Raw genomic sequence first — 24,039 nt, forward strand, 5'->3', positions numbered from 1 at the left:
GAATAGTCGCCGCATCTCTTCTCTTATAACAATTAGGATTGGCAATCGGGACATCTTCTTCCTTGTTATAACTCACCACTACCCTACGTTTTGCGTGGCCTTTAGCGACCCAGGAACTCCCTTCCTTGGTCGGGACTAGGCCCTTGGCCTTGGCCTGAGTTCGTGAAGGCATTGGGATTGAACTATGGGTGCTTTGGATACAAAAAGAAACAATTAACATAAAAACGCACTAAACCACTCTAAACTCAATAAACTACGTTACCAAATCAAAACAGAATAAGTAGCACTAGAAAAACATTAAGAAAAAGACCAACGAAATTGGAGCTTTGGCAAAGTTGCCAGAAAAGTTGCATTGGAATATGACCCGGATTCAAGCAGTGAAAGCCCACACTCTAAGGAGTCCAAACCTGGTGGTGGTTCAGTGGAAGACTACCCTGGCAGTTGTAGATCGGGAAAAAATGTCGAAGAGTGATGTCATGGGCCAGTGGTTAGACAAGTCTCATAGGCTTTGGAAGCCTAGACCAAAGGCTATGGATAGGGCAGGCATCGAGATGTCTTTTTGGTCCAAGAACAAGTGTCCTTGGTAGTTCAAGGGTCATCATGAATTTAATACTTGCATTAGCATTCATCTAGATGCATTAACCACATGTTAAAAAGTTCAATTTATGCATTAAACACATTTTAGTTCTTTGGATCTAATTGTTAGTAGGTTCGATGTATGCATTTATATCTAGGTTCGTTCATTATCTGGTAATTTGTGTTCTATGATTAGGTTTGTGTCACTTATACTTCTAGGATTTCGAAAGGCCATCGTTAGCCTATGAGTATGGATGTAATCTTTTTTTCCAACAGAGAATTGATTAATGAATTGAGTTTTACAAGGCTAAGGCCATTGTAATTGGGGTTTTGACTGCGGTCCCTCCTTGCGGAAACCGCCGAACCCTCACAAGGGTGAAACACCTCTATCTCTCTTCTCCTTCTTTCCTTTCTTCTTCTCTGCACTCTTATCCAAGTAATATTCTTGTTTACCCACCTAAAACCACCACGATTTCAATTGTAGGCAGCAATACTCTAAGTGTCCTAAAACCATCCTACATCAGTTTGGTATCAGAGTTTATGCTCCTGCATCTTCAAAGTTGATCTATTTATTCAATGGTGACAAATAGCGAACTTAATTCCAAGGTCGATGCTCTTTCCAAAGAGCTTCAGGCTATTCAAGAAGGTGTTGCAACTTTAAAAAGTGATGCAGAGGAGATAAAAGCATCACTAAGTAAATTGACATCTTTTGTCATGGGAAAAAATCCAGAGGGCTTTGCCCAAAAGTTTGAAGCTGCAGCGATTGCAAGAAGATCTTAGAGTGAAGAGAGATAGAGGCGCTTTACCCTCACAAGGGTTAGGCGGTTTCTACAAGGAAGGACCGCAGCGATTGCGGGTGGTTTCTGCAAGGAAGGACCCCAAACCCCAATTACAATGGCCTCAACCTTGTAAAACTCAATTCATTACTCAACCCTGTGTTGGAAAGAAAGATTACATCCATACTTATAGGCTAAACAATGGCCTTTCGAAATCCTAGAAGTCTAAGTGACATGAACCTAATCAATGAACACATTTAACAAGATAATGAATGAACCTAGATATAAATGCATACATCGAACCTACTAACAATTAGATGCAAAGAACTAAAATGTGTTTAACGAATACATTGAACTTTGTAACATGCGTTTAATGCATCTAAATGAATACTAATGCAAGTACTAAATTCATGATAACCCTTGAACTACCAAGGACACTTGTTCTTGGACCAAAAAAACTTCTCGATGCTTGTGCTACCCATAGCCTTTGGTTTAGGCTTCCGAAGCCTACGAGACTTGTCTAACCACTCCATGGTCATGACATTAATTACCATGGCGGATGCGGTTCAAGTGGCTAACCAGATGGAGGAATGCTTGAAAAAGAACACTCCCGCGAGGGCTACCAGTGTAAGCGTTACCCGGAGTGAAAGGACTTTGGTAGATGAGAGTTGAAATAAGGTTAATGAGAAGCCGCAAGGAAATTCTTTTATTCCTAACAAGTCCTCTTGTCCTAGTACATCTTCATCTACATCTCAAGCAAGTAGTACTTCTTGAACAAGATGTTTCAACTGCCATGGTTATGGTCTTTTATCCTTTTAATGTCCAAGCAAGTCAAATGCCTTTGTTGGAAAGGAAATCCCAAAAGAGGCCTCATGCAATGAACCACCAACCGATGAAGAGGTTGGTAATCCCATTGATCCTAATTTGGAGGTAAATTTTGATGATTTAGATGAATTCATGGGCATTGTCCGTCTTCTTATGCCAACAAATAAAAATGTTTCCAAAAGTGATGAGCATCTTTCTTATCGAGGGAAAATCTTCCAAACAAGGGTTAGTTGTGGCGGGCAAGTATGTTCATTGGTCATTGATACTGGTAGTTGCGCCAATGTGGTATCCGAAGAAGCTGTCAAAATGTTAGGGTTGAAAGTTGAGCCACTTCCAGAACCATATCATGTGGCTTAGATCACTAATACAAAGTTGAAGGTTGAGAAACAATGTCCTGTCACCTTCACCATTGGGAGCTTTAAAGAGACGGTCATGTGTGATGTTTTGCCGCTCAAGCCTCATACTTTTGGGAAGAACATGGTTGTGGGATCGTGATGTACACCATGCCGGGCGTGCCAACACTTACTCCTTTATTGATGGAAAAAAGAAGTATACTCTTGTGCCACAGATGCCCAAGCATTGAAATTGCCGAAAGGTTCTTTCCTAATTCAACGAGCTTTTCCACATGCTGGTATTTTGGGAGTTGCACCTAACTCGCCGGAGTCCAGTTCTTTTCAAAGTGGGGGAATTGATGTCATGGCTGTGGAGTGGTTAGACAAGTCTCATAGGCTTTGGAAGCCTAAACCAGAGGCTATGGGCTTGATCCCGCTATGCTTGATGTGGCTTATTTGGAGAGAGCAGAATGGAAGATATATTGATTGGGAAGAGAGGCCATTGTTTAAACTTAGGAGTCTTTTCCTTTATAGGTTGTTTAGTTGAGAGTCGAGGGAGTGCGACTTAACCCTTGATCAATTCCTTGACATGCTAGATAGTTTTAGCATTTAGAGTGGCACATAGGCCCATTTTATTGATCTGTCTCTTTTTGGTGTTTCAAGTTGTTGGGCCTTTTGTTCTTTGCTTTCTTTTGTGCATGGATGACATCCCGTTGACACATTTTTAATTCAATTTTTCCCTCATTACGAAAGGGATGGAGCTTTTCATTCGTATCAGATCGACATTCATATAGGGCGCAAACAGATGAATGTTACAGATGCATGGTGGAATAAGATTAAGTTCTAACCTTTATCCTTGCTCTAAGAAGGATATGCTGTGCAATATTTTGCATTTGTAGTTCCAGCTGGTTCCATTATACATTTTGGTAGAATGTAGATGTTTTGTGAGAGAATCATGCATCCAACAGGCTCATCAATTCAGTGATTTAGCTTTTTAAAATTGTAAACAAAATATTATCTTCATACAATCTGGTTTCCGCTACCTACTTTGGTATCGTGATGATCTTGGTCAGATTCTTATCATTGAAGCCTCATTAAGTAAAAATTGTGGCTTTCTTATTTTGCTAACCTCTCTTTTGGCCGATATTTTCACTTGTATGCAGCATTGCGGTGAAGTATGGAAGCCAATAGGCGGCAAGGTGGAATTAAACTACTGCTAGCTGCTGAACAAGAAGCTCAACAAATTGTCAATGCTGCCAGAAGTGGTATATCTTCTCTTATCGATGCCTGCTATTGATCTTTTTCAAAGTTGGTCGCACATGTGAGATGCATGAAGTTAGATAAAGCATATTCATCTGAGGAAGGATTCCCATGTAGACTTATTTTTATATGACAGTCATATAAAAAATTAAAAATTAGCTTTTTCCCTTGTCCCACAGAAGTATGTATAGTAGTTTCCGCGGGCTTATTTGGAACCATTGCAAGTTGCTGATGTGCTAATCGTGGCCATAGAAGTATGTATAACAGTTTCCGAAGGCATGTTTGAATTAATTACTAGCTGCTGATGGGTTTAGCACATTTGTGCTTTTCATGCTTGGAGATCATGCCTTGCCTATCGAAGTTATGGAGTTCTTACATTTTCAGGTCAAGACTTTTAGTCTTGGTTGTTAAAATTGCAAATTGCAAATGGAAAATGGAAAATTAGCAGTGCTAAAAGTGATTGTTGAAATTTTCAGTGTGGAAAAAATTTTCGGTATTGCCAAGAGGCCTTTGGCCTAACGGCATCAAGGGTGTATTTAGGTGCCAGGAGAAAGGAGGTTGGGAGTTTAACTCCTCTTCCAATGTGTTAATCTAACTATTCTAACAATAATGACTTCAGCCAATAAAAAAAAAAACTTGTTCCATATTATGTACTAAAAGTCTTAAGTACTAAATTTAATCGTCCAATTAGATACATATGAGAAGCTGAAGTCTGAAATTTGTTCACAAAGGGTCATACCTAGTTTTTTAGATACCACTAGCTATGGATTAAATACTTAATAGTATACTTAGGACATTCTCGGGTAACTAGGGTTCAATAAAATGACATTGTTCATTAGTGACATGTATGTCTGCTGTTGGAGCTAGGAAGTTTATTTTTTCTGTAGGTTTGCAACAAGGAAATGCTAGTATTTTACATAGTCTCAATATGTGGAAGTCATACTATTACTTCAGTAGGTATGTTTAATTCTCCATGACGAGTATAAATTTATTTCTGAAGTTTTTTTGCTATGGTTTTTGTCTGTGTTTAAGAAAAAATGGGCAGACTAAAACAAGCCCAAGAGGAAACTGGAAAGGAGGCAGCCGAATATCGAGCGCAGATGGAACTTGAGCTTCAAAGGAAAATCACAGAGGTAAATCTAAAAACAAATCAGTAAAACCTCTTTGTGTGCTGAGCTTTGTGAATTTTTACCATCTATCTATCAACTTCATGTTTTCATTGCTGAATATTTTGGTGACAATTGCAAACATCAAAGAATAATGTGTGAATTCAACCAGAGTCTTAGTTGTTCACTGCTTCTTGGTGTTTTCCTAGCGAGTGAATTTGTGGCTATGTTTGAATCGTGATTTGTGAAACGAAATGAAAATAGAATTCATTGTGCACTTCTTTTACAGTTAAATAAACAAATCTTGGTTTGTTGTTCATACTCATAATTTTGTTCCTATTTTCATAAACTAACTTAAAAGAGATCAAATTAGCTTCTACTTGATTGTTTTCTTTTCTATTTTGCTCGTTTGTATTTGTTGGACCTCCGCAAATTGGAGATCCAAACGCATCCAGGTTCCACCATGCATTTTGACAGGCTCAGGCTGTTTGTACGACTTCTTCACCGCTATATGTATGGTGATCTGTCACTGTTTGTCTAATTCAGAGCTTCATTTTGTTGAAAATTATCATAAACCCAGAGCTGTGGAGATTCAGGCACCAATGTGGAGCGCCTTGAACAAGAGACGGATGCAAAGATCCACCACTTCAAAATGGAGGCTGGAAAAATATCATTTGACGTCAGCCAAATGCTTTTGAAGCATATTACTACTGTTAATGTCTAATCTTTTTGTTGGTTAAGTTGGTGCCATGCTCTATTTTGGACATGATTGTTTTGTCATGAATTTTATCGGTAAACATGTACATCAACAGACTTGCTGCCTTCTGTAGATAGCAATCCTTTTGTACATTTTGCTGCGGGCTTTCAATAACAAACCCTATTGGTGACTCTTCATATCATTATCAAATATCTTAGAGCGCCTCGATTGTGTACGACTGTATGTTCATTTGATTGTGCGTGTTCAGTCTTGTTAATGAAGGTGTAGAATTTTGAGAAATGGAGAAGGGTACACAATGGAGTACGGATGAGAAAAATCCGAACAATTGAGGGTGTTGGATAATGTTATATACATTGTTGTGCTTATTTATTAGTAGCTTAAGCTTTTGAACGATTGGTGCATCTCTTTACTAGCTGCTTAAGCTTTTGAATAATTGGTGTTATAACATGTTATTAGAGAGCCAATTTTAGAGAGTCCATTGGAGTACTCTCTCACTCCTAAATTAGCAAATCCTTAGCACAAAATTGGACCCCACTGTTACCTATGTGTGTACTTTAGGAGTTATTTTAAGAACCAAATTTATGGGTCGTTTGCCGATCGAATATAATATGAGGGGAGATATGATAAAAAGAAGGATATATATATATATATAGGAATTTTCAAGTGAGGGATCCCTCATTTTGTTAAAGTGAGAGATCCCTCATTTTGTTAAAATGAGGGACTTTCATTTCCCGATCAAATTTTGAAAATCCGAACCGTTCAATGTGTGCAGAACGTAATTTTAAGAGTCCTTGCGAGAAATCAGCAAAAAAAATGATCAGGAAGGGCGTCATCCGAGCAGTTTTTTTTGAACCGTTCAATGAAAACTGCTCGGATGAAGCCCTTCCCGGTCATTTTTTTTGCTAATTTCACACAAGGACCCTTAAAATCACGTTCTGATCACTTTGAGCGGCTCGGATCATCGAAATTCAATCGGGAAGGAGAGTCCCTCATTTTAATAAAATGAGGGATCCCTCACCGGAACCTAACTCTCTCTATCTATATATATATATATGAGATATAGATGATTTATTTGAGTAATTTATAAAACTGATATGTATATACTTGGTTTGTTATGGGTGGATATGAGTAGGTGGATATAGAATTAAAATAGAATGGTGGCATTTTTGTAAGGGCGGATATAATAACACCACATCTCCCCCATATCCTTATTATATCTGCCCACAATATATCTATGGTCTATATCCGAGTAGCAAGCACCAGATATAAGTAATTCAGATATATTACCTGGGGTGATAACATATCCGCCTCTTATATCCCATCGCGTGCATTGGAGATGGATAGATCTTGAACTCTAGGTAGCTCATTTGCCGGGTGGATAAGGTTTTGGGTGAATATAGTTAAGGAGGGGAGATTAGCTTATATTTGGTTTGAGTAGTAGATGATATAGGTGGATAATAGTGGATAATGTGATATCTTACTTGGTCGCTCTCATTAAATCATTGCATTGAGAATACAAAAAAGATTTGAGGAGTAATTCGTTATTTTTTCCAACCGGATTAGCTAATCCTAGTGTGGGAGTGGTGTTAGCTAAGACCTTTCCAAGGGGGTTGAGGTCTAGTCGACTGTCAATTTTTGGGCCTTTCCCAGGCCTAAAAAAATAATTGGAATCATTCATTTTGTCGAACTCGTCCAGAACCTTAACCATGCAAAAATTTATGTCGATCGGATACTCATCAATACCTGATCGGGCCACATTTATCTTGGATAAAAAACACTTTGCACGCTGGACTGCACCCATTTGCTTTAAGATAAATGTGTTTTGAATCTTTGGATACCGGTACCCGATTGACATAAATTTTTTCAGGGTTATAGTACTCTATGAGCTCGACAAAATGAATGATTCCGATCCTTTTGTCGGGCCCGGGACAGGCTTGAAAATCGACACCGGACTGGATCTCAACCCCCTCCAAGGAGATGCTCTCGTCAAAATTACATGTAAGATCGACAAACAAAATAGTAAAAAACAAAACATGTCAACAGGGGCTTGTACATAGACACATGCATTTCTTTTTCATTAGGATAGAAACCTGAACCATTCAGTCCAATTTGGCAAATCTTCTCCTCTGTTGTTTCCACATCCATGCTGAAGTTTCAGCCAAAAAAATCCAAGAGGCAAATTTTCGTGTTCATTTCTGCTAACTGAAACAGATCACATGCAGTCAGAGAAAGTGGGGCCTGCACCAGGTTATATCAAATATTCAAATCTCCTTGTATTCCATTTAAATAATAAATATATCCTGGCCTCCCCTCACCACTACCTCCATCCACTAGTTTTTTCAAATTTTGTTAGTAATAATTCCCTCTACTTTTTTTTTCCCAATATTGTATCATCTGCGGAGTTAGCAAAGTATTATATATTAGTCAACAAAAAGTGCAAAGATTGTTCATAGCTCTGAATCTCAAAATTCACCTTCTGTTGGGCTCGAACCTCCGAGCCTCAGAGGGAAAGTGTGAAAACCAATTTCACTCTCCATAACTCCCTCTACTTGGCTGCCTTCAAATTGTGACAGACTAGTTCTAAAATCAGCAAATTAATGGCATTGATTCCATCAGAGACATCTCACTGAATACCATGGTGGGGGTCCCACCCTTCACTGCCCATACCATCCACTTTCTCATTTAATTGGTAGTTTGTTGGAGCTGGCATAATTTCTCCAATGAAGGCCAAAGGGTCATTTGGTGTACCCACGTATTGAATGAGTTTCAGTTGCAGAATCATATTTTGAGTTCAATCACAAAATCATAAATCACAGAACATGATCCCACGACTGAAACTCACTTGGTACATTGGTACATCAAAATTTGGGTATAGAAAATCTTTGGTGCATTATGTAGGGATTTTTTCTTCAACATCACTGCATCAAAATGGAAACTTTTGAATTATCCAAATAAGTTGAGAGTCAAATTTAGAAAACTTACCATATATAAAAGCTAGGTTGAGAATTTTCCAATCGGGTTGTTGTTTCACACCCGCTATCTATAATCATTCATTTTATTATTATTTGCATGTGAATTTGCAAAATTATCTGTCCATTCGTGTACTATTTTACTCATAAAAAATTAATATCATAAATTCATGTGGAAGGAGAGTACAAAAATTAATTAACTTAAACTTATTGATTTTAATAATTGATACTCGCTCCGTCCCTAAATAAGTGTCCGGCGTGCAAAACTAAGCTGTACAAAACATGCATATTTTTTATTAAAAAATTTAATTTTTTTTCACAATCTAATAGAATTAATTGCTATCTATTCATTTGTAAAAAAAAAAAGATTTTTTAATGAAACAAATGCATTTTTTGAAGGCCTAATTTTGCACGCCGGACACTTATTTAGGGATGGAGGGAATACTAAAATACTGTGCGCGCAAATTATTGATTGATTTTAATGTATTATTGAGAAGATTTTGGAATAGGCTTTTGGTTAAGTTTATGATGTTTGACCGAAGAGGACAGAAGAGGTACTGTGCGCGCAAATGGAGGCCATTTGACCTTTAGCAGGAGTAGTACAGACAAAATACTACCACTAGTATACTTTACTAGTCACTACATGCACACTGGATGGAGAGAGAGAGGAGAGAGAGAGAGAGGGTGACAATGCAAAGCATGTGCAGCTTCCGGATCATAAGATCGATGGATTTATATATATATATATATATACGACAACAAGAACACCGGTCAGTATTCATTCAAATGTCCCTCTCCTCCAAAGTACATTGCTTTGTTTAGTGTGTTTAATAATTTCAATCTTCTTTCCTTTTGCTGCTTGTGTCACAATGAGCTCTCAAAGACTCTCTCTCTCTCTCTCTCTCTCTCTCTCTCTCTCTCTCTCCGCATGCCTTTTTTTTTTTCTTTTTTTTATCTCTTCCGATACTACAACTCGACTCGTGTAATGATATTTATCACTCATCGATGCACGATTTTACACTAACAGTAAAAATTGTACTAACCGAGAAAATATGAACGTAAAGTGGAGTTGTGAGAGAAAGTCTTAGAGAAAGCTTTCAAAAACCTCTCTCTCGGCATGCCCTTTTTTTATCTCTCCCGATACTCCAACTCGTGTAATGTTATTTATCACTCATCGATGCATGATTTTACATTAACCATAAAAAATGTACTAACAGAGAAAATATGAACGTAAAGTAGAGTTGTGAGAGGAAGTTTGAGAGAGCTTTCAAAGACCTCTCTCTCTCTCTCTCTCCGCATGCCCTTTTTTTTATCTCTCCCGATACATCAACTCGTGTAATGATATTTATCACTCATCGATGCATGATTTTACATTAACCGTAAAAATTGTACTAACATACAAAATATGAACGTGAAGTGGAGTTGTGAGAGGAAGTCTGAGATATATTTTTCCTTGTTAAAGGAAAAACTAATAGCGGGAAAGATGAATATTAGAGGAATTTTTTTAACTTATTGGCTATATCTTTTAATTTATAATATTTTTTTATATTAAATATGAATCTTGTTTGATAGATCTCAATTAATTTTACTAAACAAAGTTTTCAAAATCATATAAAAAAATATTATAGATCGTGACATATAGACAATTATTTGAGTGACACAAAAAGTGAAATAGGACCAAGAATATGGGACGGAGGGAATATCCTTTACATGTTATACAAGTTATGTATAACTTTGTTTATGTGTGAAATGTTATAGATATGGAAGAGCGATATTGAAAATTAACAAACAAAAATACCAAAAAATAGTCAATTAATAAAATGAGAGTGTGAAAATGTAATCTGACAAGAACGGAGCTTGGATTTAATTTGCTTTTGGAGTTGTCGAAATTTTGTACCTAGTGATACAAACACGATATTTTAAAGTTTCCGATCTCATTCTTTTAAGTCCAAAATATTCCTTGGAAGGAATACATAAGAATGCAAAACTAAATTTCGACATGAAAATTAAAAATCAATTTCATCTAATCTGAAGAAATATGAGAAGATGAAGTACAAATGAACTGTGCTAGTATTACAAATTGTGATCTCTAGAAATCCGTGCATGCCAAAATTAAAGTGTTGCATTTTAGGAAAATGATTCTGCTAACATAGTCGATCCCCTATCTATCTAGGGAGTAGAAAAGCCAGTGGATATGGTAGGCAATCAGATGAGTTGATCCAGGGATTCAATCTTGAACTGCGTTTCACTTTTTTAAAGGACACAATTAATTAACTTGTCAAAATTTATGGTACTGTCCTGCTCAGATATATACTGTAGTACCTAATACCAACTTTGTTTTTCCTTGTTTTTTTGGCTACAAGTAGCAGTAGTGAGTCAAAGAGTTATCTCCGACACATGGTTTCAAATTGGAGATTGTCAAAATTTTTTTTGAAGGTTTATGTAACTTTTTGACATCAAGTGCTCCCTCTCCAATCCTTATGCCAAAAAATAGAGCTTATCAACTTACAGGAAAAATAAAACTCAAACGGCACACTTTGTAAATTTCAAATGGTAAGTTTTTTTAAAAATTGGTATGCGACTAGGAGCTATCAAAATTGGCATGCGAATATGAGTTGTCAAAGCCAAGTCACCTGTGGCATGAGTGAAGGCGGATTGGTTTGATTGTGAATTGATGTCAAAACCGTTAACTTAGCCACCTCAGCTTTGACATCTTATGTTGGAGATGCTACGAATGCTAATCAGTAGTTCGAATGCACAACCTCCAAACGCTTAATTGTCGGTATATGACCATTGACACTCAATTTACTACCATACATCATTTACATCAAGGTTCATTTAGTAACCTAATGACCATGTAACCAGCCGCTAGTTTGAGATGTTCTTCTTGGTTACTTCTTCCCTGTTGAGTTTGCAAAACGAAAACTTAACAATAATTTATTTTTATAAAGAAAATTCAAACTTCTTCCATAAATTGAAAAAAATTCAATGATATCTTGTAACTTTGCTCAGAAAAAATTAAAAATGTTTTGTTTTTAAGTTCTCGATATGCGGACCAAACAATCTTGTTGGGACGCGGGGGCTCTGCTGCCCAGGGGTGGGCAGCAGCCCCTGCCCACACTCACACACGGCACCGTTTCGTTAAAGAAAAAAAAAAAAAACTCTTCCGCTTGCAATCCTAAGGAGCAGGAACGTGATTATGAGAGCCTTAGAGTTAAAATTTAATTATGTCTCTTTAGAATAATATGATCAGAATAATAAGATCTTCACGTCAATTCAAACGGATTGAAAATTGGAGCACTTAATTTTTTAATCATATTTTTTAATATATAAACGGTCTAAAAAATTAAGTGTGTCACTTTTTAATTCGTTTGAACAAGTACGAATATCTTATTATTCTAATCATATTATTTTAAAGAGATATAATTAATTTTTGTCTCTAGGACTCTCATAATTAAGTATCTGCTCTTTATTTAGGATCCTGTAGATCAGAAACGTGATTATGAGAGTCCTATAGACAAAAGTTAATTATATCTCTTTAAAATAATATGATTAGAATAATAAGATATTCGTACTTGTTCAAACGAATTAAAAAGTGGCACACTTAATTTAATTTTTTAGACCGTTTATATATTAAAAAATATGATTAAAAAATTAAGTGCTCCAATTTTCAATCCGTTTGAATTGACGTGAAGATCTTATTATTCTGATCATATTATTCTAAAGAGACATAATTAAATTTTAACTCTAAAGCTCTCATAATCACGTTTCTGCTCCTTAGGATTTCAAGCGGAAAATTTTTTTTTTTTTCTTTAACAAAACGGTGCCGTGTGTGAGTGTGTGTGAGTGTGGGCAGGGGCTGCTGCCCACCCCTGGGCAGCAGAGCCCCCGCGTCCATCTTGTTGAGACAGGGTCAGGGTAGTATTTTAAAAAAAAAAGACTTTTCACAAAAACAATAATCACAACAAAAATTTGGTTAAAAAAAAAAAAAACTTTTCAAAAAACAATAATCACAACAAAAATTTGGTAATCTCTCTCTCTCTCTTTCTCTCTCTCTCTCTGAACGCGAGAAGATAGAAAAATCAACTTCTCTCTAACTTTCTCAATGTTCAGTCACCAAAAGAGTTGTGGAACACAACTTCAATTTTTCTATCAGAAAATACTTTCTTGTAAAATAGATCTTGGAAAAAAGAAGAAATTTTAATTTTTCTTGCAAATTATTTGTCAACAAAACATACATAGATATATAAATAATATTTTCTTTCTTCCAAACAAAAAAGTTTTATTTTCTTTTACTTCATTTCACTGTACTTTTCTTGAGCACACTCCCAATTCTTGCTCTTGTAAATCTTACTTTATATTTTTTTAAAACACTTTTACGCTCGGTCCCGTTCGTGTACACATTAAGCAGGACTTAGTTGCCATCCAGTTTTCAATTATTTGGAGTCCATCTCAGACAAAAAAAAAAAAATCGGAATTGTTCATTTAGTAAAACTCGCTGAAAAGTGCATGCACACCAAAAATCAGTTTAATTGGACTTTATTTTTTATTTTTTTCCACACGGTATAGTTAGCAGGGGTTAGCGGAGTGTGTTAGGTTAGCACAGGGAGTACAGGGACTATCCATAGCCCTTACCCCAAACCGCCCAAGGAGGGGCTCGAACCTCCGCCTCCTAAAAGGAAGGGAAGGAGGGGAGTGGTAGGCAACCAACTGTATTAGGCAGTGGTTCCAAGGATCTAGGGATCCTGGAGGGAGGATCCCTACAGGGCGTCCGTCAGTGTTTTTAACGATTCGAATTCAAATGAAATTTTTCCGGAGAATCGTTTTCCCGGAAAAGTTTCCCCGAAATTTTTTTATTTAAATCCAGACCTTTAGAAATACTCATCGGCTGTGATATGTGCTACATGTCCTGTGCACTAGAGAATCTTCGGGTCCGTGGTTCCTAATTGGACTTTGTTTGATATATGAACAAATCGCGTTTGTACAAGATAGACATTTCAATGTTTCAAATCGTGTTGGGACGTGGGTGGTAACTTGTAGTACTAGTTTCGTCAAAACTCAAAAACTTCCAACGGTCCAAACCAAAACTGTAAAAACAGGCAGCACCCACGTTACCTGCCCCTCACCAACACGACAACTCCATCTCCAAAAACCTTCGTCAATCCCACCCTGCAAAACAAACACCACCGCCACCCTCCACTACCTTTCCATTTCCAATTTTCCATCAATCCATGACACTCCAACTGATTCAAGAACTTCACCAAATCCAAATCCCCAAACCATGACACAAAAATCCCACACAACCCATCATGGGTTCTTCTCTCTTCTTCCCTTCTTCCTCCTCAACTTCGCTGGATCCGCATCCGGGTTCGGATCCATGGGCTCCATCGCCGCCGCATTCGGGGATTCCGGCTTCTTCTGCGCCATCGACGCCAGCGGCAAGCAAGCCGTCATCTGCTGGGGCCAAAATACCACCACCGCCTCTTCTCCATCCACTCCCTCTTCCAGTCAAAATCCATCTCTCCAAATCCCGCCAATGGCTGCTCTTGCAGGCGGCGACGGGTTTCTATGCGGCATTTTGTCGAATAATTCGCAGCCTTACTGCTGGAACTCCAACGGCTCAAGCACCGATCTTGTCCCTCCACCTTTCGTCACCACCGCTTATTCCCACATCGCTGCAGGTAAGAATCACGTCTGTGCTGTCAGGGGATCGTATTACTCGGCTAGCAATTCTGGGACAGTTGATTGTTGGGACATTGTTCTGAAATCAGATGATAGTTCAAAACAGAGTATCCTGTTTAGTTTGACTTCAAAACAGAGTACTCTGTTTTACAATCCCAATGTCAGTACACTTGCTTTCACCAATGTTGTTTCTGGTGATGGGTTTAGTTGTGGTGGTGCTAGTCAAGGTGGGTTAGTTTGTTGGGGCCCGAACTCGACAGCATTGGGAATTTCCAGTGTGTCGGATAATTTTGTGGCCTTAGCCTCTGGTTTAGGTTCTGTTTGTGGTATTTCTCAAGTTTCTAGACAGGTGAAATGTTGGGGCAATTCAAGTTCCTTTCTTCCTATTCCAGTTGGGACTCGGTTCGTGTCGCTGGCTGCCGGTGCTAAACATTATTGTGGGATCCGAGAGGATGATCATGGGGTTGAGTGTTGGGGGAGTTTTGACCCCTCTTCGATCCCAAAGGGTTCCGGGTTCTTCACAATTGCTTCGTCTCGTTTTGTTACCTGTGGCATCAGGGAAGTTGACTTGGTTCTTGATTGTTGGTTTACCAATGCTTCATTACCTCATGATTATGATCCTCCATTGGAGTTATGTAGTCCTGGTCTATGTACTCCAAGAACTTGTGTAATTGGAGAATTCACATTCAATGCTAGCATTCTTAATGAACCGGATCTAGAAACTTTGTGTGTTAGAAGAGAACTAAATATCTGTTTGCCTTGCGCTTTAAATTGTTCTGAAGGGCAATTCCCTTCTAGTTCTTGTACCGCTAATGCAGATAGAGTATGCACAGCTTGTTCTCTTTGCCAGAACAGTTCTTGTTTGGATGTCTGTAAGCTTCAATCATCGGCAGAAATGGAGCAGAAGCATGACCGTCAGTTACAAAGACTAGTGCTCATTCTTGTGTCTTCGGTTTTGGGTATCACGTTGATTGTGATCGCGTGTTGTCTCTTACCGGATATAATTTCCAGAAAAAATGCCGAGGGTAAGAAACAATTTGCATCGTGCATTGGGAAAGATGATTTGCAAAAGGATGCGATTACCGATTCAAGTCCTCCAGTTCCTTCAACCCTATCTCTTGGAATCGCTCAAGTTTTCAGACTCTCGGAGCTAAAGGATGCCACTAATGGATTCAAAGAGTTCAATGAGCTAGGGAGGGGAAGCTACGGTTTCGTATACAAAGCCATACTCGCGGATGGTAGGCAAGTGGCTGTAAAGAGGGCAAATGCAGCTACGATAATACGCACCAATAACCGCGACTTCGAAATAGAGTTGGAAATCCTATGCAATGTCCGTCATAGCCATATCGTTAACCTTTTGGGTTACTGTGCGGAGATGGGGGAAAGGTTGCTTGTCTATGAGTTCATGCCCCACGGGACTCTTCACGATCACCTCCATGGGGGACTTTCTCCACTTAATTGGAGCCTAAGGTTGAAGATTGCAATGCAAGCTGCAAAGGGACTTCAGTACCTTCACGGTGAAGTTGTGCCTCCTATTGTCCATCGCGATGTCAAGTGTTCAAATATTCTCTTGGATGGTGAATTGGGTGCACGGATTGCAGATTTTGGGCTTCTTACTCCAAATGACAGGGATATTAACGGAGCAATGAAAGAGGACGTTTACAACTTTGGGATTGTACTGCTTGAGATTCTTAGCGGGAGGAAAACGTACGACAGAGATTCCACACCCCAAAGTATTGTTGACTGGGCTTTGCCCTTTATGAAAAATTGTAAGGCGGCTGCTCTTATTGATCGGTACGTGGCTCTTCCGAGAAATGTCGAACCTCTACTTAGACTTGCTGAAATAGCAGAGCTCGCACTGAGGGAAAATCCTAGTGAGCGTCCTACTATGTCAGATGTGGCAGGTTCTTTGGAGCAAATTGTCAAGGACGGATTGGTTTTGTAGTTTCATGATTGAATTCTTCTATATTGCTTGGAATTGAATTGTTCAAAAAAGGAAAACAAAGGAAAGGAGCTTGAGGTGAGTGCTACTGCTGATATCCTGCATTTGTACATTTGTTATGAGCTTCTTGTAGATTATGTGCTTTACTCACCCAAAACCCAACCAAATCACATCTGTTATAAGCTTCTTGTAGATTATGTACATTTGTTTTGAGCTTTTTCGGCTTTTCACTCTTGTTACAACGTAAATGAGGTTAAAAGGTCTTGTGCCAGCCTATATCTGTGATTCTTTTATGATTTATACAGTAATATCAGTCTTTTAACTGTTGAGAATCAGCTATGCTTTCTTGTATTTAAGGAAAAATACTTTCTAGTCATGATTATTATGTAGAGACATTTGCCAAGGGGAGAATCTCTTGTTAACTAGTTCCGATTATTGAATATTTGAAGATTTACTTGAAGAAAGTTTTCGAATTGTCCCTTGAATTTGTTCACTGGCATGCTGTATCAACTAAGATTTGAGTGCATTCCTTTAACCATTCTTAGGTTTATTGATTATTGATTATAATTAATCAATGCAAGAACGATATCTGACTTGATTAGTTGTTTAACCATTTTGTCTTGGAGGGATGATGATCTTGCCATTCGTTTTCTGATACATTTTTTGGTGGAACTGTGGAAGTTGTTACGTCTACCACTTATGGCATCACTTGTTTTCATGTTCTTTCATAGTTGTGCAGCCTATTGTACAACCTACTTTCCACAAAGGTCAACAAGCTAGGTTTCATGGTTAACAAGTTCGTTTTAAGGCAAGACAATGTTAGACGAAAACTGCCATTTTCTGAGTAGTCCTGACGACCATTTGTTTCCTGCTTCATTTGTCAAGGTCTTTCTTAAACGCTGAAAATGTAAGTTTCTTTTTGTATAGAAGAAGTGATACGAAGCGGGAGCTTTTTAATTGTCTGCCTTGGGAAAGCCCAAGGATGCCTGCTATTGCTGATAAGTGTAGATTGGTGATATGGGTCGTTGGGAAAGAAGATTAAGATCTACTATTATTTTTCCTTTTTCTTGTTGTAATTGTGGTGTTCTTGGGCTTAATTTGAGTGCCCTAGTAGTGTTTTGACGAGCATAGTGGGGATGACAAAATTCTTGTGTCCCTGTCCTCATGTTTGCCAGTGTTTCTGTGTCTAATTGACTTCAAAGACTTTGATCCAAAGCCCATAACCAATCTCTTTAGTCTCTCTCTCTCTCTCTCTCTCTCTGAGTTGAAACCCTCTCATAGTTTACCTTATGTAGTAGTTTGGAGCTGAGAACTTGATTCTTTATACCAACTAGAGCACCATCAACTTTTGACAACTTATGCCTTGTCTTCGGACCTCAATTACTAGTCAGTGTTCACAAGTACCCTTGTTCACATCAGCTAATTGGTGCTGGATGCATACAGATATCGGTACGTAGTTCACTTCTCTTGTTGAACTAGATGGATTTTGAGCCCCATGTGAACAAAGACCACATATTTTAATGAAACAAAAGTCGTAATATCGCGAATTTCAGAAGCTCCTCAATCATCCTTATATAATGTTGCAAAATTAAAGCATAGGCGGCATTGCAGGATATTCCATCATAACGTTTGTTGTATAGGATCAATAATCAGTATAAAATCCATCGTAAAAAAAACCTATATTACAGAAATAGGGCAAAGATTACACTGTTGTTAACTGGATTCTAGTGATGTGTTCCGGCCCTTCCGGGTCTACATTTCAAGAATGGATTAGTACATTGGACATAACCTTTTGACTGTTATAATCTTGGATCCTTTCATAAATAATCAACTTGAAGAAGAAATTTCAACAAATTACATCTACGGTATTGTATTCAATCAAGAATCTCCCCTACAAATTTGCGAAGTTCTAACCTTAAATCGCTCCATTTCAAATCCACTCCTCCACATGCAGCAGAGATTTATGATTTTGCTGTCATTATAATCTTTGGGAGAGGAGGTAACACAACACATCGCCCCCCTGAAAAAACTAGTACTAAATGCTGACCCGTTTAACTTGAAACTTGTGTGTCTTGTATAAGACTCTCTGAGAGTGAACTTTCATACTCTCTCTGAATCTCTATTCGCTATGATTTGCCGCGTCATGTAGTTGGGGACCTATCAGCATCAGTAAGGCATATGTTGATCCCAGATTTTGCGAAGGAATAGTGGAAAATGAACAAAAATGAAGGAATATGTGAAAGATTCTAAATCTGTTATTAATGTTCGGTTGTAACGGGACACAAGAGTACGGGTTCTTCAATAGAAATATTTGAAATATCTCAACCTCCTTTGTGTCCTGTTACAACCGAACAAGAGTGTGGATTTAGAATCCTTCACATGTTCCTTCACTTGGCATATCCTAGTTAGCTTACGAGACCTACTTCGTCCAAAATGGAAGCGTGAGCTTATGAACTGAAAATCTTTTTAATTACTGAACGAGACGATTCTGGAATGCTAAATTCATTTCATACTGGAATAGAGACATACTCCCTCCGTCCCTTTTTAAGTGTCCTACTTCGTAACTCCAACTTATTAAAAAGACATCATCATTACACATTTCACATCAACTTTTTTCTCCACTTTCCCTACTTACCCATCATCGTTACATTTTTACTCACTAATTTTTCAAAATGAAATCTACTTTTAGGGACAAAATAGACAATGCACCAACTTTTACCTCCCTAACTTTACAAAATGGACACTTATTAAGGGACAGCCAAAAATGGAATACTGGACACAAAAAAAGGGACGGAAGGAGTACAACATTTTCATTTGTTAGAAAAACAAGAAGAAAAAAGAAGCAGCAAAAACGTCTTAAAAAAAGAGCTACATCCTGGCCTCAAGACAGGAAATCTACTAACAATGCATTTATTGGAATCGAGAATCGTTGTCATTAGTTATTGACTAAAGATATTGCCACTAATAAATGCCGCATAAGATATCTTGGCTTAATGCCATGGAATGAATTGATACACGAACGAGTGGCTCGGCCAACAGTCTCCCAAGATATACCAAAAAACCCCATGGGCAAGGGTTGAGGGGGTGAGGTCCATTCGCCGTTTGTGTATCAGAGAAGCAAGATTTAATCCCGTTTTAGATGATCTCGCTTTGTCGTTTATTGAGCTAATTCCTTTTTTTTTGAGCTATTATTGGTCATATTGTATACTTCACGCGTAATTTATGTGGCAGATTCAAGAAAAGGTTAGTAGCGGCCGGAAATTGGAGCATTTTAGGAGTTTGTTTTTTTGTTTTTTGTGAGAGCTATTTGAGGAAATCACTATTGTTGTAGCAATTGAGGATTTTAGGACCCATGAGGTTGATTTTATTTTGGAGACTAATAATTATTCAGAGGATTGTTATTTTTGACACTATAAAATTTCGGGTCGTCACAATTGGTATCAGAGCACAACCTTGATCTACATGATGGGGGCCACTTCTAAAATCTAGCTTGGTACGAGTTCCAGGTTGACAGCGGATTTTGCTGAATCTTTTCAATCCTTGATGGGGTTTTGTTCAGACTTGGTTCGTTTGTTCTGTTGCTTGTACTGTTTGATCGTTTGTATGGTTGGTATTTGTACGGTTGTCCTATTTTATTTGATATATCAATGAAGTTTCCTATTTTTGCATACCGATACTTTGGACTATCAATGAAGGAAACATGATAATGTACACATAATTTGAATTGGGCCTCTAGGCGTGTGCCCTCTCTGATACATGGGTTCTGTTATTATTGTTGTATCAATGAAGTTTCCTTTTTGACAAGTAATTCCAAGGGGAAGATATAGAAACTACCCTTTGTTTTCTCTCAATTCTATGCACTAGCAAGGGTCATAATGTTATTCAGATAATCTTTTAAAATGCCATATGCTTTCGTTCTTAAAACCTCGCTATGCGCTTCGGCTCTTAATCCTCGCTATCATAAATTTTAGTAATTTAGGATATGTTTCAAAAATATTTTCACGCTCGCACACGTGAATTATGTGGCTTAGGTTATAACTGAAACTTTAAACAAATGAAATAAAGCATTTAGCTATCTTGTTGTGGAACAGTCCATGTTGTGAGATATGCCAATGGAATACAGGTGTGTAATGTTTCCTACTTCAATCCATATTCAAAGCAGAACTGCCCAATACAATGGGGACAAAAATAAAACAAAATCACGAGGATAGTGGACTGGATACATTCTGTATTATTTGCCTATATTACTGCAAAAGCACAAGGACTGAAGAAAAGAACTCTAACAAAGCGAAAATGGATCTTTAATGCCAAAGCTGATGGCCTCCTCCATTCACTTAAAATACGGAGTAAAAAAAAGTGCATCACTGAGGTTATGGATACAAGTGTACCATTGCCATACTATTTTGTACAGGTTTTCTTAACAGGAAAGAACTGTAGGGATGGAATCAGTTCGGTTTGATCGGCTTAAAGTCGTTTTGTAGCACCAAACCAAAGTAATTGGTCTGTGAATACCAACAACCGACACTGATCGGCGTAAAAACCGTTCAGTTTGGTAGTGCTTCAATTAGTTCGGTTCCGCGGGTGTTAGTAGTGCTCTGGACATTATTAATCATTGGTGAAATTTTAAAAACAAAACGAACCATGACAATAAGAAAAAACCGACCAAACATGTTAAAGAATGACCTGTTAGGTTAGCCGTTTCGGTTTTTCGGTTAAAACTTTCGTCCCTAGAAGAAAGTACGAATTACTCCTCAACTTGTTATATATTTATTGCTACAAATAAAAATTAAGTCTATCCAGGGACTCTATATACAAAAATTTAATCAAGTTGGCATTTGTGAAAAATGAAATTCTCAGTTTGCGGTCCCTTTTTAGTTTTATAAAGTTATTCGCCAACAAAAATTGACTGAATTAAATATGCAGATTTGAATGGTGCACAATTGATCGGTCACTTCCACAGAGAAGGTGGCTAATTGGATGGGACTAATTTTCTGTATTTGAATAATTGCACATCGCATAATTAAAGCGTGGCTATATAGTTTTTTATTTGATGGCAGCCCTTAATTACTTTGGCCTCTAAACAAAGACGTATATATTCTAAACATATGCTCACTCCCTTTCCCAATTGTTTGGCTTCTTTTTCATTTTTTTTTTTTGCCCGTACAAACTCGCTTACCGTAAGTTTGTCTATATGTCACAATCTAAATGTTTTTTACGTTTTCGAAAACTTTGTGTAACAATATTATTTGAGTTCTATCAAATAAGATTCATATTTGATATAAAAAATACTATAAATTAAAGGATATAGCCAATTTTTTTTGAGGTCCTAAATAGTAAACATGACCAACAATTTGGGACGGAAGAAGTATATATTTTCTGAATCCTCTTTTCGGGGTATTTTTATACCAAGTTGAAATTGTACGTACAACAAAATCATATACACCCTCTGTTCCTAAATAAGAATCCATTATTTTATTTTAGGGTTGATACCTAAGTGAGTGTCCATTTTGAAAAGTTAATGAGTAAAAGTTTGTACAATTATTATTTTGTCCTTTTGAAAATTTAATGGATAAAGAATGCGTAAAAGTAGAGGATAATTTTAAAAAGTGAAGGTAAAAGTTGATGTGAAAGGTGTAATGGAAATAGATAGTGCTTGTGACCTTAATGTGTGTTGTAATAATAATGCCCCAAGCGTAGGGCTAGGTCGGTTGAAAGCATAATACCCAGAAGTCCGGGGTCAAATCCACGAGGAGCCAATGGAGCTAGGCCAAAAGTTTGATTTACAAAGGATTTTTAGCGTTAGGACCACCAACTATGAGTTCAGCTTTGAGACAATCAATTTTGGAGTGATAGAAATTCTCTCTACCTCCTAACTTTAATTGAAAACAAAGATTGACTAGAAATTAAAAGCGGCAAGGTCTAGAGTTTCATTCCACCCATAACTTAGTCCGTTCAATGCTTCTCTTTGATAACTCAAGTGAGAGTCAATTGTTATTTGATCTCACTCGGAAGATTTAACCATGAAAATCAAGTTTAACTCATACAACAAGGTTTGGAAATGGAAAGGAACTCATTTAGACATTTTATCAAACACATAGAGCGACAGAGTTCTAAGCATGCCGTGTGCCAAGGAGACTTGTCGACACGGCATCAAAGAAGTTGACAACCCTAAGTTTAGACCAAAGATTAGAATTCAACAAGTTCTTTGAGCTAGGCATTTTGGCAAACATTTAGAGTGACATAGCTCCAAGCATTATATGTGGTAAGAGATCAAGTCCTTGCCTACACATAATCAAAGAGGTTAACAACCCTAGGTTTTGTTAGATGAAAATGAACTTAATCCATTCACAAACCACATTAAGCACAAGAAATGAGAGAAGCCATTAAACTATCCAAGTCATGGGGTAGAAATCAACCCATGACCAAGCCTTTATCACTACTCAATCATAGAACAAGAACGAAGGACAAGCATAAAAAGATAAATACGATTCATGAATAAAAACGAAAATAAACTTAAGATTTCGAAAGATCTTAATTGTACCTACAACATTAATGAAGACGAAATACCTCAAAACCCAACTCTTCAATCTCCTTTGAAGAGAGATGAAGAGTTTGAGAGGAGAGGGAGGTAGAGAGAGAAGTTCCTAAGGCTGAAAATTAAAAATATCCTAGCAAAATAGGGCAGAAACCTATTTATATGCCTTAGAATTCAAGTTACAAATGACCAAAATACCCCTGAGTTAATCTGAGATCGAGTACAAAATCTGTCAAATTTTCAGTTGAGTTTCGGAACTAGCATTTCTGCTGCATCAGAAAGTGTTGTCCACTAGATGGTTGGTTCCGGAACTGGCATTTCTGGGGTTTCCGGAACTAATCTGGAAAACAGTCAGCTTTCTTACTTCATCTTTAAATCACCCTCGCCCACTCCGTTCACTCTCCGTGGCTTCTTGCTATGACTTTTTGAGCTCATCCACGGGATTCCACGTGGCCTTGGGGCCTTGGATGTTCTTGGAAGTCATTCATTGCGCCAAAACACGCCTTATTCTCACGTTCAACCTATAATGGTCAAAAACACAAACTACGCGCAATATCATTCAAATCAGACCAATTGTGCACGTGAGTGTGACAAAAATGAGATAGATAAGCCCATTTATTTACACTATTGAGAGCTTATCAAATTGTAACGACCCGGATTTTCGACCCAATTTTTTTTTTAATAATACAAATTTATATTGTTAAATTCCTAATTCAATAATTAATTAGATTGAATAATTAACATATATTATTATGTGTACAATTGATATTATTTGCATTATTATATAAGATATGTATTTAAACTTTAGATATACAGGGAATCAGTGATTCATATTCATCTCTTATCTTTCCTATCTAAACCCTAAGTAGAACTCTATTCAAACTAACTCTCCACTTCTCTTTCTCATCCTATACATAAAAGCGTCCAGATATATTCTCACCATGTACATACATGCGTCTACATAAATTAGAATTGAAAACCCCCCCAAATGTGGCACTTGTCCCCTATCTTTTTATCGTTATCAGTATCACTCTCCTTCCTCATTCCACCACTTTTACACTTATCCTCTCACCTTCTTGCTATCTTATTCTCTCTTATTATACATACCCACATAAATCCGAAAATTGAACACCAGTATATTATTTTACTCCAAATTCTATTGTTGAGTCTAGAATATATATATAGAGAGAGAGAGTTGTGGCCGTAGGTGTGTGCACACCGTGAGTTTCATGGGCACACCGCTGCTGCGGGCCCTGTCAGAGTGCCGCCGGACACTGCCTCGAGATTTCAAAACCACCATGGCGATCTACGGACACCG

General features: G+C 37.6%; 2 protein-coding genes across 4 annotated transcripts in view; both read left to right on the forward strand.

The window, feature by feature from the left end:
* LOC131324763 (V-type proton ATPase subunit G-like) overlaps positions 1-24,039 on the forward strand; it is a 37,438-nt gene that overhangs the window by 4,812 nt on the left and 8,587 nt on the right. For 2 of the 3 annotated variants that reach the window (XM_058356870.1, XM_058356872.1), the window contains exons 2-4: positions 3,673-3,774; positions 4,802-4,902; positions 5,456-5,774. In XM_058356870.1, the coding sequence (XP_058212853.1) occupies positions 3,687-3,774; positions 4,802-4,902; positions 5,456-5,599 (333 nt within the window). In that variant the 5' untranslated portion in view covers positions 3,673-3,686 and the 3' untranslated portion in view covers positions 5,600-5,774. Of the gene's footprint in view, positions 1-3,672; positions 3,775-4,801; positions 4,903-5,455; positions 5,775-24,039 lie in introns of those variants that run through there. The other variant, XM_058356871.1, reaches the window with a different exon arrangement.
* On the forward strand, positions 13,645-16,615 carry LOC131324752 (serine/threonine-protein kinase-like protein CCR1). The gene has a single exon (XM_058356858.1). It carries the CDS (start codon positions 13,844-13,846, stop codon positions 16,187-16,189), a length of 2,346 nt encoding a protein of 781 aa, XP_058212841.1. The 5' UTR covers positions 13,645-13,843; the 3' UTR covers positions 16,190-16,615.

Source organism: Rhododendron vialii, chromosome 4a (genome assembly GCF_030253575.1).
Source record: "Rhododendron vialii isolate Sample 1 chromosome 4a, ASM3025357v1".
Taxonomy (NCBI): domain Eukaryota; kingdom Viridiplantae; phylum Streptophyta; class Magnoliopsida; order Ericales; family Ericaceae; genus Rhododendron; species Rhododendron vialii.

Coding starts and splice junctions, on each gene's coding strand:
- LOC131324752 (XM_058356858.1), top strand. CDS start 13,844: ATGACACAAAAATCCCACACAACCCATCATGGGTTCTTCTCTCTTCTT.